Here is a 16,670-nt window from a genome sequence, read left to right as displayed (position 1 = left end):
TAATCTCTGAGAAGCGTTAAGAACTATCTAACATATTAGGTTGTCTTCACCTTAATTTCATTTATTACATGCCTGTCATTACTACTTTAGTTTAAATATTGAACAATTGTTCATGAATTTTTCTTTTTTTTTTGCTTTAGGAGAATTATTAAAATTGTGATTTTTACTTCTAAAACTTAGAAACGTTTGTTGGTTACTTTTCTGTAGATATTAGTAAACCTTAAAATTAATATTAGAAAAAGACTACATAATTTGCTTTAAGAAATTACCACATAATATATTAAATACTGACTTTTAGAACATTTTATTAAGCTTTAACATATTTCACTTGAATTGCAGTATAAGATCAGTGTACATATTATTTCAAGGTAGATAAAAATTTGATAAATGACATTTCTTGCGTTAGTAATGAGAATTTTATTCTGTCTGTTGACATTTGATAGCATTTTGACATTTGTCAAAAATTTAGTGCTTCTGATAGTGTGCTGGTAGTGTGCTGGACCCATAATGGAGTCATAATGGTCTCTGTCTTCCCAGTGCTTATAATCTAGAAAGGAAGGCAAAAAGTTCTTTGACACATGAACTCATTACAGCTGTGGTACATGGCGTGTGTAACCTGGGGACCTAACATAGTCTGGGAACTTGGAGAAGGTTTCTTTGACCATGGGATCCTTTACCTAGGACCTGAAAGAGAAGCAGGAGTCGGGCCAAGAGGAGGAGACAGCATTCTGAGCAGAAGGGGATGTATGTGCAGAGGCCCTCAGGCAGCCCCCAAATATCTTTGTTCTGGAGAGCAGAGAGCCAGGAGGGTGGGGAGGTAGTCAGGGTTGGATCACTTGGGGTTTTGTTGGGACTTTGTCTAAAGAGCAATGAGGAGTTGTTGTAAGATTTTAATCAGGAGTGTGAAATATTCAAATGTTATAATTTCAAAACTCTGGCTACAGTATGGAGAATAGACTATAGTGGGACAAGTTAGGTGCCATTCAATGAGTGTTTTTCCCTCTTGGCAATTTTTCTTTGTTCAGATTAATATTCTCTGGACAAATGTTTAGTATATTTGGTGTACTCAGTAGTTCATTTCTCCAAGAATACATTTCTTTTTTTTTTTTAAGTATTTTTTTAAAGATTTTATTTATTTATTTATTTGACAGAGACAGTGAGAGGGAACACAAGCAAGGGGAGTGGGAGAGGGAGAAGCAGGCTTCCTGCTGAGCAGGGAGCTGATGCAGCGCTCGATCCCAGAACCCTGGGATCATGACCTGAGCCGAAGGCAGACGCTTGACGGCTGAGCCACCCAGGCGCCCCCAAGAATACATTTCTAAGTCTTAGAATCTATTGGCCTTGTCTACAGGATTTCTGCATGATACCAATGTATGTATTTTTTCTAAATAACTTTTTTTCTTTTTAACTGAAATTCTCTCTTTACTGCTGTTATTATGGGGGAGAGGAAAAGGTAGGGAGTAACAAAAACTAAAAGTCCATATCATTCATTTAGTCTTGAAATAAGCATTTATTGACCTATTTACTTTTTGCCACATACCATTAGGCACTTTGTATGCAAACTCTGAATAAGACCTAGTCTTTGTCCTCCAAAAGCTGGTAATTCAGTGGATTTCAATATGTATATACTAATATGTTTACAAATTGCAAACATGTAAAACCTTGTGCTATTTTCTAAATGAATAAACTCAGGTTTAGAACAATGAGAGGACTCCTAAGAGCATAGTTTCTTACAAAGCTCTGAATTTCTCATTAAGTGCAGCAACTTTTTTAGTTATTTTCAGCTTCCTCCCTTATCTGAAAGTCTGATTATATTCATCCTTCAAGAAAAGAAATCCTGAAACACGTCAGTAAGCCTTCTGTGTCAAGGTATCAGCGCTATCCGTTGAAGAGGATGTGCTGAGGCCCTTTTCACGCATCTCAAAAACGAACAAGCTCAAGATGTTTTAAAACAAATTGACTATTATATAAGGCATCAGTTTTTATTAACACGGATCTTGCTTATATAGAATGCTTGCCAAATAACATTTTTGCATACAGATTTGTAGTTCATCCAATATTCTTTCAAGCAGACACTTAACTTGGGAGAGCTCATCTAGTGTCGTGGCATAAATACCATCTATATGTCACTGACTTCCAGAGTTACATCTCTAGGCTTGACATCTTCACCTGAACTCAGAATCACAGGGTTGGCTAAAAGGCATCTCAAATTTCACATGTCTGACTCAGAAATACTGATTCCCAGTCACCATCCCCCAACCCATCATCTTCACTTCTTGGCACTGCTTGTTGCTCAAAACAAAAACTGAAGAGTCATCCTTGATTTCTTGCTTTGCTTTATCTCTCATGTAATCTATCAATCCTATTTATTCCACCTCCAAAACATACGCCAGCTCCATCTGCTTCCATTGCCCCTAGTAAACACTAGGCCAAGGCACCATTGTTATAGCCTCCAATCCAGTCTCCCCAGTTTGACTTGTCTTCATAGCATCAAGGTAATCTTTTATGATGTAATCAGATCTTGCCATTCCCCTCCTTAAAATTCTCTCAAGGTACTTCATTGAATTAAGGCTGTTTTTGTGGTCCTACAAGACCATAAGCCATCTGGCCCCTGCAAAAATCACCCATCTCGTGTCATCCTCACAAACCTGCCCCCAACACATATGCACACATGTCCCTGCAGTCACTCCCAGCTCACTCCCCCGCAGGGTCTCTGTGCTAGCTAATCCCTTTGCCTGGATGCGCCTTAGCCAGGATCGTCGTTATTTCATGGCTGGCTTTTTCATTGATTCCAAGCTGAAACACCACTTCTTTCAATAGATGTTTCTTACAATCAACCCACTATCACTTCTAGTCATTTTCTATCACAGCAATCTTTTTTTCATCATAGTTTTTATCATCAACTGTTTCTTTATTTTTTAATTGTTTTTTTGTATATTTGTTTTTATTGTCTTATTCTACTCTATCACTCTGTACTTAAGATATTTCCTGGAATTTAATAGTACTCCAATAAAGATTCCTCTAAGTGAAAAAAAATCTTACTTCATTTATGTATTAACCAATAAGGGTATTGTGACCCAGTAGCCCTAGTGCATTTCCCCATTGCTACAGCCAGGTCTGTGATGTGAGTTACCCCAGGTCACAGCTCAAGGACTGTGCCTTTCGGTTTAGCTATTTCCATGGCTGAGAACAGTGTGTTGACAGAGGCAGTGCCCCTGCAAGTTTAGATTCCAAGTGTTCTAATATACTTCCATTGTATAAAACCTAAAATCTAGAATTTCTAAGGGAAGACCTGGCATGCCACTTTATGATCTGTCATATTAGCCTAGTTTTATCAGTTAGTTCAGAAATCCTAAACAACATACATATATTTGTCCGGTGATACCTTACTTAAAGAGTGAAAAATAAAATCTACTTCATAAGTAAATGCCATACATTTTAAATTAACTTTTAGTACTAGGAAATACAAAGAAATAAAAACAAAAAAACACAACGAAAAATCCCTCAGCTTTTCATAAATTTTGCGAAGTCTGGAGAAGTGTTTTATTTAATATATAAAGAATATTGAGCATGAGAAAGCATAAAGAAAAAGTAAATAAAATTAATACAGCTAATATATATAAAAGAAAAAGTGTGTATATACATACAAAATGTATATTATGTATTACATATATAATTTTATGTATTATATATATGAGAAACTTTAAATTGAGCACTTATAGAATAACCAAATTGAAATTAATTTTTTTTCTCAAGTTGTTTTTATAACTCTAGGATACTATATCCTAAATTATACCTTATATTAGTCTAAATTATTAGTAAAAAATTATTTACCAGATAAAAACAAGTTTTAGTTTATGACACACCAAGGAATAATCACATTATAAAAAAAAGAATTATTTTCTGTCTGAAAATTTGATTAATGTCCAAAGTAAAAACTATTTCACAGGAGCTTTTCTACTTAAATTACTAATATAACTTTAAGATACTATTTTGTATTTTTGGAAGGCAAAAAAAATGAGGCAACTGAAAATGAAGTCACATTTTCCCCCATATTTGGGGAAAGAGACGGCGTGGGTTTTTCCAGTTGTTTCATGTCACTCAGAATTGCAATGAACTTCTGAAAAGTAAACCCAGGTCATAAGTAATTTTGTCAAATATATCCTAGAAAACAGGATTAAAAAATACATAAAGGCATCTCTTCTTTCTTTCCCCCAAGTATAAAATCAGATTATTATTAAATGTTCATATTTTTAATGATTAACTCATTTATTTTTGGCCCCCAAATTATGCAGACAATCAAGTTAGTGTTTCATTTCTCATCTAATCATTTCTCTTGAGAAATCTGTTGTGAGCATACTATACCAGTACTGAGTATAATGCTTTTGAAGCATTATATTTTAGATTTCTGGGAGGAACTTAGAACGGTAATATTTCTTCTGGGTCCTTCAATAACCTTTACTTTTTCAACTGAACTCTGATTTATATGTACTGGCCTTCAGTATCTTGCATAGGTAAGTCCGCCATCCCACAAACATCAGATACTGTTTTAAGGGACTACAGATAACTTAGATTGTGTGTCTTAAATTTTTTTGTCTAATTCCTTTCTCAGAACTGTTTTCAATTTATTTTTTCTTGAGCATATTATAATTAATGTCCTGTGTTTTACTCTCCCTTTTATATCCCTCTTCCTTTCACTTAGTTGATTTCTGAATGTTTCCCTTTATTCCTTTGATTTTTTTCTTCCTAGCGGCACTCTCTGGGTGAAGCTTTGCATAAGTCTATCCACAATGTAAGTGAGCAGCACTTACAATTTGTACACAAGGGCATGTTGTACTTTTGATTTTGCATAAATAGCATCACTGCTTTAAAGCTTTAACTTATGGTATAAAAAATACACTTAGGCATTCCGTAAGTTCTGTTTTGTATACGAGGAACAAAGCTTTCCGCCACTTGTTTGTGTCTGTGCGTACATCTACCACACCGTCTTAATGAGCATACTTTTATTATAAAGCCAAGCAACATATTACCTTTCAAACATAAAATTTATTATTTAACCGTTAACTAGTTAATAGTTTTCAAAAATATTGTAACAATGCAAGTAAGTGTAAATATGCTTTTCTTTTGTTAAACTATTTTTTGAGAAAGTAGTATCAATAAACAAGTGTTAGTTGTGAAGGTTCATGAGATTCAGAACATATTTTACATTTTGATGTAATTATTAAAAGATTTAAGTGAACTGAAGTAAATCCCTTTTCTAAGAATTGGCAGAGCTATTGTTCTTAAGTATGTAGAAATTAAGCTTCAAAGTAATATTCCAATGTAAACACTCAATTAAAAATTTTTCATATGTCATATGACGAGAAAAAAATGAGATTTATTTTTACCATACCCAGTGTTCTTTAAAATAACAGAGTTGAACGTCCTTGAATATTTTTCTTGATATCCGAGGGCAGAGGTCCGCGCACATTTTCTGTAAAGGGCCAAAGTCTTGTGGGCGGTGCAGTTTCCCTGGCAGCTATTGGACTTTGCTGTTATACGACGAAAGCGGACACAGACAATATGCGAGTGAGTCTGGGTGGCCATGTTCCAGTAGAACTTAATTTACAAAAACAGGCTGCAGTTTGCCAGCTCTTGTCTTAGGGGAATCAAAGCTTGAGTCGAGAGATGTTCTGTGAAATTTTGATACTTCTAGAGTAAAACTGTTTCCTCATACCTTTCTAAATTCTATGCGAGAAAAGAACATTTTACCTCCTTTTAATATTAAACCTTGTTTTCTATGTAAAAAAAATAATTAGAAATACATGAATAAAGGGCACCTGCCTGGCTCTGTCAGTGGAGCATGACACTCTTGATCTTGAGGTTGTGAGTATGAGCCCCACATTGGGTGGAGAGATTAAAATAAAAATTTTTTAAAAATAAAACATGAATACATTTAATACCATTTAAAAATAAGCAACAAAGATATTTCTCTCAACGTTGGTGAAATAAGACTACATCTAGAAATTCGCATATAACATAGTAAGAATTTGGGCATGATCACTATACTAAACCAGAACCACTGTATATAAACCATATGTACTAATTGGGGTAGGAGTAAGAACCCAAATAAGATTATTATCAGAATTAGTTGTACTTCAGAATACTTGTGACAACATAGTCGTCTTTTCTTAAATAGTTATAAATGAATAGCTATAAATGAAAAAACAACCTTAAACTGAAGTTCAATCTGTTAGTAACTAGCATGGAAAAGCCTTGACTCATCTCTGACAAAAAAGTAAAAGGGCTTGGTGACACAGTGAAATCCCCATTAATTCATTTCCTTTTGTAACATCATAGCCCTTGGGGATCAGCCCTTCTGCTCTGTCATCGTCCACACAAAATGTTGCCATCAGTGGTGTTGAGCAGGGCGAGCAGCCGCCCACCCCTGTACACATTCTTTCCCAGCCTTCCATGCAAGAAGCTTTCTGCTCTATCCTGTCTTGTTCTAAAAAGCTATCTAATTTTTTTCAATGAAGAATGAGAGGGTGATTGGGAACATATTATAGAAACATCTTAAGGACATTAAGTAGGCATTGTTGTGGTTCTTAATTGATAAATTCAGTTTATAGGTTTTCTTAGAAAAATACCAAGAAATTATGAACAATTCAGAATTTTCTCAGAATGGTCATAATTTCCCTAAGCTTAAATTTATTTTCCTAGCTAGACTCTTCAAAAATAGCAAATTAGTGGTTAAAAGGAAAAAAAGGAATTAAAATATTCCGGGACCTTCAAACATTTTACATGAATATTTATGTAAGTTGTCGACATGGTAATAAATTATCCTTACTGTCCTCCAAGCCTCTGTTAGCAGTTTTTAATGTTGTTTTATATATTTGAAAGTACTGAACTGAATATCATATGGTGTAGACTTTCTAAGAATTTGCATTGACCTTTCTTGTCAAAATTGATAAATATTTTGGCTTTACATAATTCCATGTCCCATGTTGACATCCCATCAGACCGTAGTACCTCAGATTTGATTCAGTTTCTATTTTGAGGGTGTTTTTTCATGCACCACTGTGAAGGGACAGAATCCTTGTGAAACTGCCCCGTAGGAAATAGGTAAAGCTTGCCTTTCTCCAGAAAAATGTATCCATGTTTTTAATTATTTTAAAAAAGACATCAGTGTTTTAAGTGGTAGAGATCCTGGCCTTTAAAATTGTTTACAGAGTGTATCGCACCTGTTGATCAGTAGAATATACTTCATATCAAACACCTGTGGTAAGAATTTTTTAAATGAGGACTAAAATTCTTTTTTGAAGTAAGGATTCATCTGGTTTATTTAAAACCAACAAAATAAAAAGCATTAAAATTAAAATTATAACATATGTATAGAACTAATACCTATACTACATACCTTGAACATACAATTTGAACAACCATTTTCATTCATTTATTCAACAAATACCTTTCTATAATTTTATAATAAAAGTACTGACCACGATTGCCCAAACTATTTGACACAAAGTCTGTCTTTGTTCTCTTTTATTATGAATTAATGAAACTTTATATTAATATGTATTTCCATAAAGTATACTAAACTCAGCTGCTTAAATTAAAGCTATAAAACATTAGTTCATTTTACATTGCTTTGCTCATTATTTCTGTGTTTTAAAGTGCCATGTAATTTTCATGTTGAATAAAGGCTGACAATTTAATGCAATGCTACTAATTTATTTATAAAATGAACAAAGCAAGTTTGGATGCTGCATTGCATGATAAAGGCTTTCTGCATATAATTCATGTTATGGTCTTGAGCATGAATCCAGAGATTTTAGATAGCCTTAATATTATTTTGGTGTGCTTTCAAAGTTAAGAATGCAGAATATCTAAACTAAGTATATTGGAACACTGCATTGCATGATAATGTCTTTTATGAGTGTATTTTATCCAGCATAGTTACAAAGATTAATCTTACATCCTAAAAGGAAAAATAATACTTTGCAATTCTTTCACAGTGAAGTATATTAAGTATAAAATATTAAGTAAAAATTTTAAGTGTATTTTATTTAAGCTAGAGAGGTTTGAAAGTGTGCTTAGATTTTAAATATGTAACTATTATACTACTGTGGTACCTAATTTTAAATGTTATAGTTCTTTATAAGTTTCATCCTTAAATAGTTAAAGTGTGAGTCATTTGTAGTCAAATTAACAGGTATGAGCTCTTTTTGATGCAGTGAACTTTTGAAGTGGGTATTGCAGAAAATCAGGTACACTGCTATGAACTGACTGACTTACTAACCTCGGTGCACACTTAACTGGGGTACTGGACCCAGGGCTACTACTAGCACATGCGGTACCTGTGTGCAAATTGGAAGGACCATGCCCCTTTTCTTTGAGTCGATGCAGATGCATATCAGGCCAGACAGCTTCTTGAGCAGTTTGTTCACTGGATGGATTTGTCCTTACTTGGCCAGGGGCCAATTATAGCTTTGACAATATCCATCATTATAATATCAGTCATTATTCTACATGTAACATAGTCTTTTCCTAATGTTCCCATACATGTTCTAACAAGTTGTCACCAGAGACAAGGCAGTCACATGGGTCCCCATGCTGGGTCTGCGACAAGGTTGAACGTGTGAAGAGAGTAGGTAGGCAGGTGCCTTTTCTATTTCAAGGACTAGCTAGCTAGGAAGACAATGACTCTACCAGTTACACATTAGTGCTCACAAACACACATTTTTGTTGCCTTTTACCCTTTTATGATTTACTTTTTCTTTCTGGATTGTCCTTAATATTCATTTCATCCTGACTTTCTTTGCATTAAATGGTACAAGTTACATAGTATAATTTGTCTTAGTCTTCCTACACTACAAGTATGGCCTTAACTGTTGCTGTAACATTGTCCTTATTTTTCCTTCTTATTTTTTGCATCTCTGGTGATTCTCCACCCTTTTAATTTTCCCAGGCCCCTTCTACTTTGTGAAACATCGAAGGCATCCTATATCTGCCTTCCATCAATCAAAAGAAAATCTTTTCCCATTTACAAAAACTCACTTTACAGTGTCTTCTCTCCCTTAGCCTTCTTGGCCATAGAAACTGTTTTACTTGTATATAAACACATATTGCATTTTAAATTACTTAATGGAACAGATTTGACAACTTTTATCTGCTTCTCTTATGTTGTTATTAGCTTCAGACTTCTATTAGAATACGGTTGAGTTATCTAGTTCCAAGTTACAGTTTCCTGTTTATGAGAAGAGAAATAGATCAAATTAAACGGTTATATCAAATGTGTATGTACACATATATATACATGTACATGTTTTGTGCTTTTGTTCTTTAAAAGGGACTTAATTTAAAGTATTTTAAAACACCCAGAAGCAATGCAGACATATTAATGGTGATGTCTGTGTACAAAAGGAGTAACAGATCGGTTGTGCATAAAGTACCTGTCATTGTGAGGCTATAAATAGAGGATTGTGGGATGTTTGTGGTTTTTTAAAAAGCTTAAAGATTTGTAAATCCTTTGAATGAAATCAAAATTTAAAAGTGAAAATCCTTTTTATTTACATAAGTTATAAATGGACAAATCTGTTAAAGAGTAATTTTTTAATTCTCAAATAATCTTAGTTAATATTTATTGAGCACTTACTACATGCCAGGAGCTCTTCTAAGTGAACTATGTGTAGTTAACACTCTTCAACTCACACAGCCTAGTGAAGTAATAATATAGCAAGTGGCAGAGCTAGGATTTTAACTCAGAGCCCACATTCTAAACTACTCAACTTTACCACCTCGCAAATAAGCAGTTTAACTTTTTATACCATCTCCTTGAGGTGACCATAACGTAATAAATACGTTAACATTAGTTGTCCTGTTTTTATTTCATATTATACATTTTTATTGCAATATAACATAGGTGTTCATTGTAACAAATGGGTGTATTTCTAAACATGGCTACAGTGTTCTTTAGAGAGTCCACAAATTAATACCACTAAAACAGTCTATTTTTAGGATAATTACTAAAAATAGAATTAAAAGCGTGATAAATATTAAATATCTGATATATTGTAAAACATTTGAAGTGGATATTTAGTTAAGGCAATTACTTGACTATAGTTAATATCATTGACATGCTTTTTTCCCTTAGATTGGCAATTTGTGAAATACGCGTTGTACTTATTCTCCATTGTGTACCATTCTGTGGCATAGATTTCCTTGCTGAAACAGAATCTGGAGATGCAGCTTTCCCAGTCTCAGACTTCCCTGCAGCAACTGCAAGCCCAGTTTACACAAGAACGACAACGACTTACACAAGAGCTTGAAGAATTAGAGGAACAACATCAACAGAGACATAAATCTTTAAAAGAAGCACATGTCCTTGCCTTTCAAACTATGGAAGAAGAAAAAGTAAAGGAACAAAGAGTAAGTTTAACGTGATATATGTTCAAAGGTAATCCAAGAGCCTAAAAATTATTAGCCTTCAAATTCTTAAGAATTCATTTTTTGCCTCCAAGTTATATATTGCTTTATTTCATTCTGTTTTCTAGAATCTGACTTCTCGTGGGGGTCAGAATGATTAAACATACACACCAGTTACACAGTTGGAATAAGGCCGACATTTTATTTCTGTTTCCCAACATAATGCCGAGTTCTTGATGAGACTAATACACCATCTGGTTTGTCATGTTGTTAACAGTGGTTAAATAAATTTAGCATAGTCCTACCCAACAGAATGGCTGAAAGCAACACAGGAAGCAATAGGTGTTGGCAAGGATATGGGGAAGAAGGAACCGTCTTGCACTGGTGGTGGGAATGCAAACTGGAATAGCCACTGTGGAAAACAGTGTCGAGGTTCCTCAAAAAGTTAAAAATAGAACTACCCTACAATCCAGCAGTTGCACTATTGGGTATTTACCCAAAGAATACAAAAACTAATTCAAAGAGATACATGAGCCCTGTGTTTATAGCAGCGTTATTTAAAAAAGCCAACATGGAAGCAGCCTAAGTGTCTATTGATAATGAAGGTGCGGCATCTATGAGTAATGGCATATTATTCGGCCATTAAAAAGAAGTGAAATCTGCCATTTGTGACAACATGGATGGATCTAGGCGCTATTACATTAAGTGAAATAAGTTAGAGAAAGGCAAATACTGTATGATTTCACTTATATGTAGAAATTTTTAAAAGCAAAACAAATGAACAAACAAAACCTAAACAGACTGATAAATACAGAGAACAAACTGGTGGTTGCCAGAGGGGAGGAGGTGGGGGAATGGGCAAAATAGGTGATGGGGTTAAGAGGTACAAACTTCCAGTTATAAGACAAGATATGGGGGAGGAGGAAAAAAGATTGCGGGGGAGTAGGGGACCCCTTTGTCAGCTGGTCCCCAGTCGAGCTGGATAGGTACCAGACCAGCCTGAACATCCACGGAATCGGCCTGAGACACAGGAAGATACATCTGGATCTCTACAAATGAACATCTCCAGCGCTGAGTATTGAGGTACGAAGCGGGGAGCTGTGAATCTGTGCACAGACATCGGAAGATAAACGGAAGGGAGAAGGAGCCGATGCACTTGGGCACCGGGAAGCGGTAGCCACCTGCACTGAGAAGCGGGCAGACTCACGGATTGGCACCTGTGAGAAACCAGACGGAAAACGGGGAGCTCGGGAGTGCGTGCATCCAAACTGAAAACTGGAGCTCCAGAGCGTACACTGGAACTGGACTGAAACTGGGAGCTTGGGAGCGCGCGCAGCCAGACTGACAACCGGCGCTCTGGAGTGCACGTGAACCACACTGAAACCGGGAGCTCGGGAGCACGCGTGGGAACCAGGGCGGCTGGCGGTGTTAGAAGCACAAAAGGCAGAGATGTGCGGGCTCTGGAAGTGAGGGCTGGGAGAGCAGCTGTGGGGTGCACAAACTGGGGTGCTGCGGGGTTTTTAGCACCAGCAGAAACAGAGTTAGAGTGGCCAAGAGAGCTCAGTGGAGAGCTGACTGCGATCTCTCTTCTGAGACAGAGGCTAGGATACGGCCACTGCTGCTCTCACTCTCAGAAGAGTCACAGAGAGCCGCCAGGGAAAGCCGCCAGAGAACAAAAGCCCGGAAAAACCAGTTCTCACTGTGCCCATCTCCCCCCCACCCCCACAGGGGACAGGGCAACTCTGCCCAAACAGGGATGCCTGAGTATCAGCGCGGCAGGCCCCTCCCCCAGAAGGCAGGCTGAAAAATCAAGAAGCCCACATCCCCAACCCCCAGCAAAGGAAAGAAACAGAGACTGTGGCCTCTGCCATAGAACTTATGGATATGGATATAACCAAATTGTAAGCAATGGAGTTCAGAGTAACAATGGTCAAGATGATATGTAGGCTTGAAAAAAATATTAACGATAATATGAACGAGAATACAGAATCTCTAAGGGCGGAAATGAGAGTGAATCTGGCAGAAATTAAGAACGCTATGAATGAAATGCAGTCTAAACTGGGTGCTCTGACGGCCAGGGAAAACAAGGCAGAAGAATGAGTTAGTGAGTTGGAAGATGAGATGATAGAAAAGAAGGAAAAAGAGGGAACTTGGCTTAAAAAACTCCAATTTCAAGAATGTAGAATACGGGGGTGCCTGGGTGGCACAGCGGTTAAGCGTCTGCCTTCGGCTCAGGGCGTGATCCCGGCGTTATGGGATCGAGCCCCACGTCAGGCTCCTCCGCTATGAGCCTGCTTCTTCCCCTCCCACTCCCCCTGTTTGTGTTCCCTCTCTCGCTGGCTGTCTCTATCTCTGTCAAATAAATAAGTAAAATCTTTAAAAAAAAAAAAAAAAAGTAGAATACGGGAGATTACTGACTCCATGAAACATTCCAGTGTCAGAATCATCGGCATCCCCGAGGGGGTAGAGAAACAGAGAGGTCTAGAAGAGATATTTGAACAAATTGTAGCTGCGAACTTCCCTAATCTGGGGAAGGAAACAAGCATTCATGTCCAAGAGGCAGAGAGGACCCCTCCCAAGATCAATGAGAACAGACCAACACCACGTCACATAATAGTACAATTTGCAAGGCTTAGATCCAAGGATAAAATCTTAAAAGCTGCCAAGGGGAAGAGAATCCTCACCTACAGAGGGAGGAACATCAGAATAATGTCAGACCTGTCTACAGAGACCTGGCAAGCCAGAAAAAGCTGACAAGACATATTCAGAGCACTAAGTGAGAAGTACATGCAGCCAAGGATCCTTTCTCCAGCAAGGCTGTCATTCAGAATGGATGGAGAGACAAGGACGTTCCAAGACCAGCAGAAACTGAAAGAGTATGTGACCACCAAACCAGCCCTACAAGAAATATTAAGGGGGGGTTCTATAAAAGTAAAAAGACCCCAAAGGTGATACAGAACAGAAATTTACAATCTATAGAAACAAAGACTTCACAGGCAACATGACATCATTAAAATCATATCTCTCAAAAATCACTCTCAATGTGAATGGCCAAAGGCTCCCATAAAATGCCACAGGGTTGCAGATTGGATAAAAAGACATGACCCATCCATATGCTGTCTACAAGAGACTCATTTTGAACCTAAAGATACATCCAGACTGAAAGTGAAGGGATGGAGAACCATTTTTCATGCCAACGGACCTCAAAAGAAAGCTGGGGTAGCAATTCTCATATCAGACAGATTAGATTTTAAGCTAAAGACTGTAGTTAGAGATACAGAAGGGCACCGTATTATTCTGAAAGGGTATATACAACAAGAGGATCTAACAATTATAAATATGCCCCCAACAGGGGAGCAGCCAGATACACAAGCCAACGCATAACCAGAATAAACAGACATATAGATAATAATATGTTTAATAGTAGGGGACCTCAACACTCTGCCCTCAGCAATAGACAGATCATCTAAGCAGGAAATCAACAAAGAAACAAGAGCTTTGAATGACATACTGGACCAGATGGACCTCATAGATATATACAGAACACTACACCCTAGAACAACAGAATACTCATTCTTTCTGAATGCACATGGAACTTTCTCCAGAAAAGACCGTATACTGGGTCACAAAACAGGTCTCAACCAATACCAAAAGACTGAGATTATTCCCTGCATATTTTCAGACTACAGTGCTTTGAAACTGGAACTCAGTCACAAGGAAGAATTTGGAAGAATCTCAACAACTTGGAAACTAAGAACCATCCTGCTTAAGACTGATTGGGTAAACCAGGAAATTAAAGAAGAACTTAAGCAATTTATGGAAACCAATGAGAATAAAAACACATCAGTCCAAAACCTATGGGACACTGCAAAGGCTGTCCTAAGGGGAAAATACATAGCCATCCAAGCCTCACTCAAAGGAATAGAAAAATCTAAAATGCAGTCTTTATATTCTCACCTTAAGAAGCTGGAGCTGGAACAGAAGAACAGGCCTAACCCACACACAAGAAGGCAGTTGATCAAGATTAGAGCAGAGATCAATGAATTAGAAATCAGGAGCACAGTAGAGCAGATCAACCAAACTAGAAACTGATTCGTTGGAAGAATACATAAGATCGATAAGCCACTGGCCAGACTTATTCAAAAGAATAGAGAAAGGCCCCAAATTAATAAAATTATGAATGAAAGATGAGAGATCACGACCAACACCAAGGAAATAGAAACAATCATTAGAAACTATTATCAACAACTATATGCCAATAAATTAAACAACCTGGAAGAAATGGATGCCTTCCTGGAAACCTATAAACTACCAAGACTGAAACAGGAAGAAATTATTTAAACAGACCGATTAATCATGAAGAGATTGAAGCAGTGATCAAAAACCTTCCCAAAAACAAGAGTCCAGGGCCTGATGGATTCCCACCAAACATTCAAAGAAGAAATAATACCTATTCTCCTGAAGCTGTTTCAAAAAAATAGAAACAGAACGAAAACTACCAAACTCATCTATGAGGCCAGTATTACCTTGATCCCCAAACCAGGCAAAGACCCCATCAAAAAGGAGAATTACAGACCAATATCCCTGATGAATATGGATGCCAAAATTCTCAACAAGATCCTAGCTAATAGGATCCAATAGTACATTAAAAGGATTATCCATCATGACCAGGAAGAATTCATCCCTGGGATGCAAGGGTGGTTCAACATTCGCAAATTGATCAGTGTGATAGATCACATTCATAAGAGAAGAGACAAAAACCATATGATCCTTTCAGTTGATGCAGAAAAAGCATCTGACAAAATACAGCATCCTTTTCTGATTAAAACCCTTCAGAGGGTAGGGATAGAGGATACATCCTCCATTTCATAAAAACCATCTATGAAAAGCCTACAGCGAATATCATTCAAAATGGGGAAAAGCTGAGAGCCTTTCCCTTAAGATCAGGAACACAACAAGGATGCCCACTCTCGCCGTTATTGTTCAACATAGTACTAGAAGATTGCAACAACCATCGGACAACAGAAAAGAATAAAAGGTATTCAGATTGGCAAAGAAGAAGTCAAACTCTCTGCCTTCACAGATGACATGAGACTTTGTGTGGAGAACCCAAAGGACTCCACCCCCAAATTACTAGAACTCAAACAGCAATTCAGTAATGTGGCAGGATGCAAAATCAATGCACAGAAATCAGTTGCATTTCTATGCACAAACAATGAGACTGAAGGAAGAGAAATTAGGGAATCAATTCCATTTACAATAGCACCAAAAATCATAAGATATCTTGGAATTAACTGAACCAGAGAGGTAAAGGATCTATATTCTAGAAACTACAGAACACTCATGAAAGACATTGAAGAAGACACAAAAAGATGGAAAAAACACTCCATGCTCATGGATCGGAAGTATAAACATCATTAAAATGTCTATGCTACCCAGAGCAATCTACACTTTCAATGCCATCCTGATCAAAATGCCAATGACATTTTTCAAAGAACTGGGACAATCCTAAAATTTGTGTGGAACCAGAAAAGACCCCGAATCACCAAGGAAATGTTGGAAAAGAAAAAGCTGGGGGCATCATGTTGCCTGATTTCAAGCTATACTACAAAGCTGTGATCACCAAGACAGCACGCACGGTACTGGCACAAAAAGACACATAGACCAATAGAATAGAGACTCCAGAAAGGGACCCTCGGCTATATGGTCAACTCATCTTTGACAAAGCAGGAAAAAACATCCAATGGAAAAAAGACAGTCTCTTCAATAAATGGTGCTGGGAAAATTGGACAGCTATATACAAAAGAATGAAACTTGACCACTCTCTCACACCATACACAAAGATAAACTCCAAATGGTTGAAAGACCTTGATGTGAGACAGGAATCCATCAAAATCATAGAGGAGAACATAGGCTATAACCTCTTCGACATCAGCCACAGCAACTTCTTTCATGACACATCTCCAAAGGCAAGAGAAACAAAAGAAAAAATGAACTTTTGGGACTTCATCAAGATAAAAAGTTTCTGCACAGCAAAGGAAACGGTCAACAAAACTAAGAGGCAGCCCACGGAATGGGAGAATATATTTGCAAATGAAACTGCAAATAAAAGGCTGGTATCCAGGGTCTATAAAGAACCTCTCAAACTCAATACAGAAACAAATAATCAAAAAATGGGCAGAAGAAATGAACAGACACTTTTCCAATGAAGACATACAAATGGCTAACAGACACATGAAAAATGTTCAAAATCATTAGCC

At 37.0% G+C, this 16,670-nt stretch overlaps 1 protein-coding gene across 5 annotated transcripts in view; it reads left to right on the top strand.

Annotated features, from left to right (window-relative positions):
* FAM184A (family with sequence similarity 184 member A) overlaps window positions 1–16,670 on the top strand; it is a 117,319-nt gene that overhangs the window by 75,268 nt on the left and 25,381 nt on the right. For all 5 annotated transcript variants that reach the window (XR_005834346.1, XM_040627710.1, XM_040627708.1 and 2 more), the window contains exon 10: window positions 10,201–10,413. Coding sequence is in view for 4 of the 5 variants with exons in the window: in XM_040627710.1 (XP_040483644.1) it covers window positions 10,201–10,413 (213 nt within the window). In the remaining variant the exon portion in view is untranslated. The remainder of the gene's footprint in view (window positions 1–10,200; window positions 10,414–16,670) is intronic.

This window comes from Ursus maritimus, unplaced genomic scaffold (genome assembly GCF_017311325.1).
Source record: "Ursus maritimus isolate PB19 unplaced genomic scaffold, ASM1731132v1 scaffold_13, whole genome shotgun sequence".
Lineage (NCBI taxonomy): Eukaryota > Metazoa > Chordata > Mammalia > Carnivora > Ursidae > Ursus > Ursus maritimus.
This window is presented reverse-complemented; position numbering and strand designations above follow the sequence as displayed.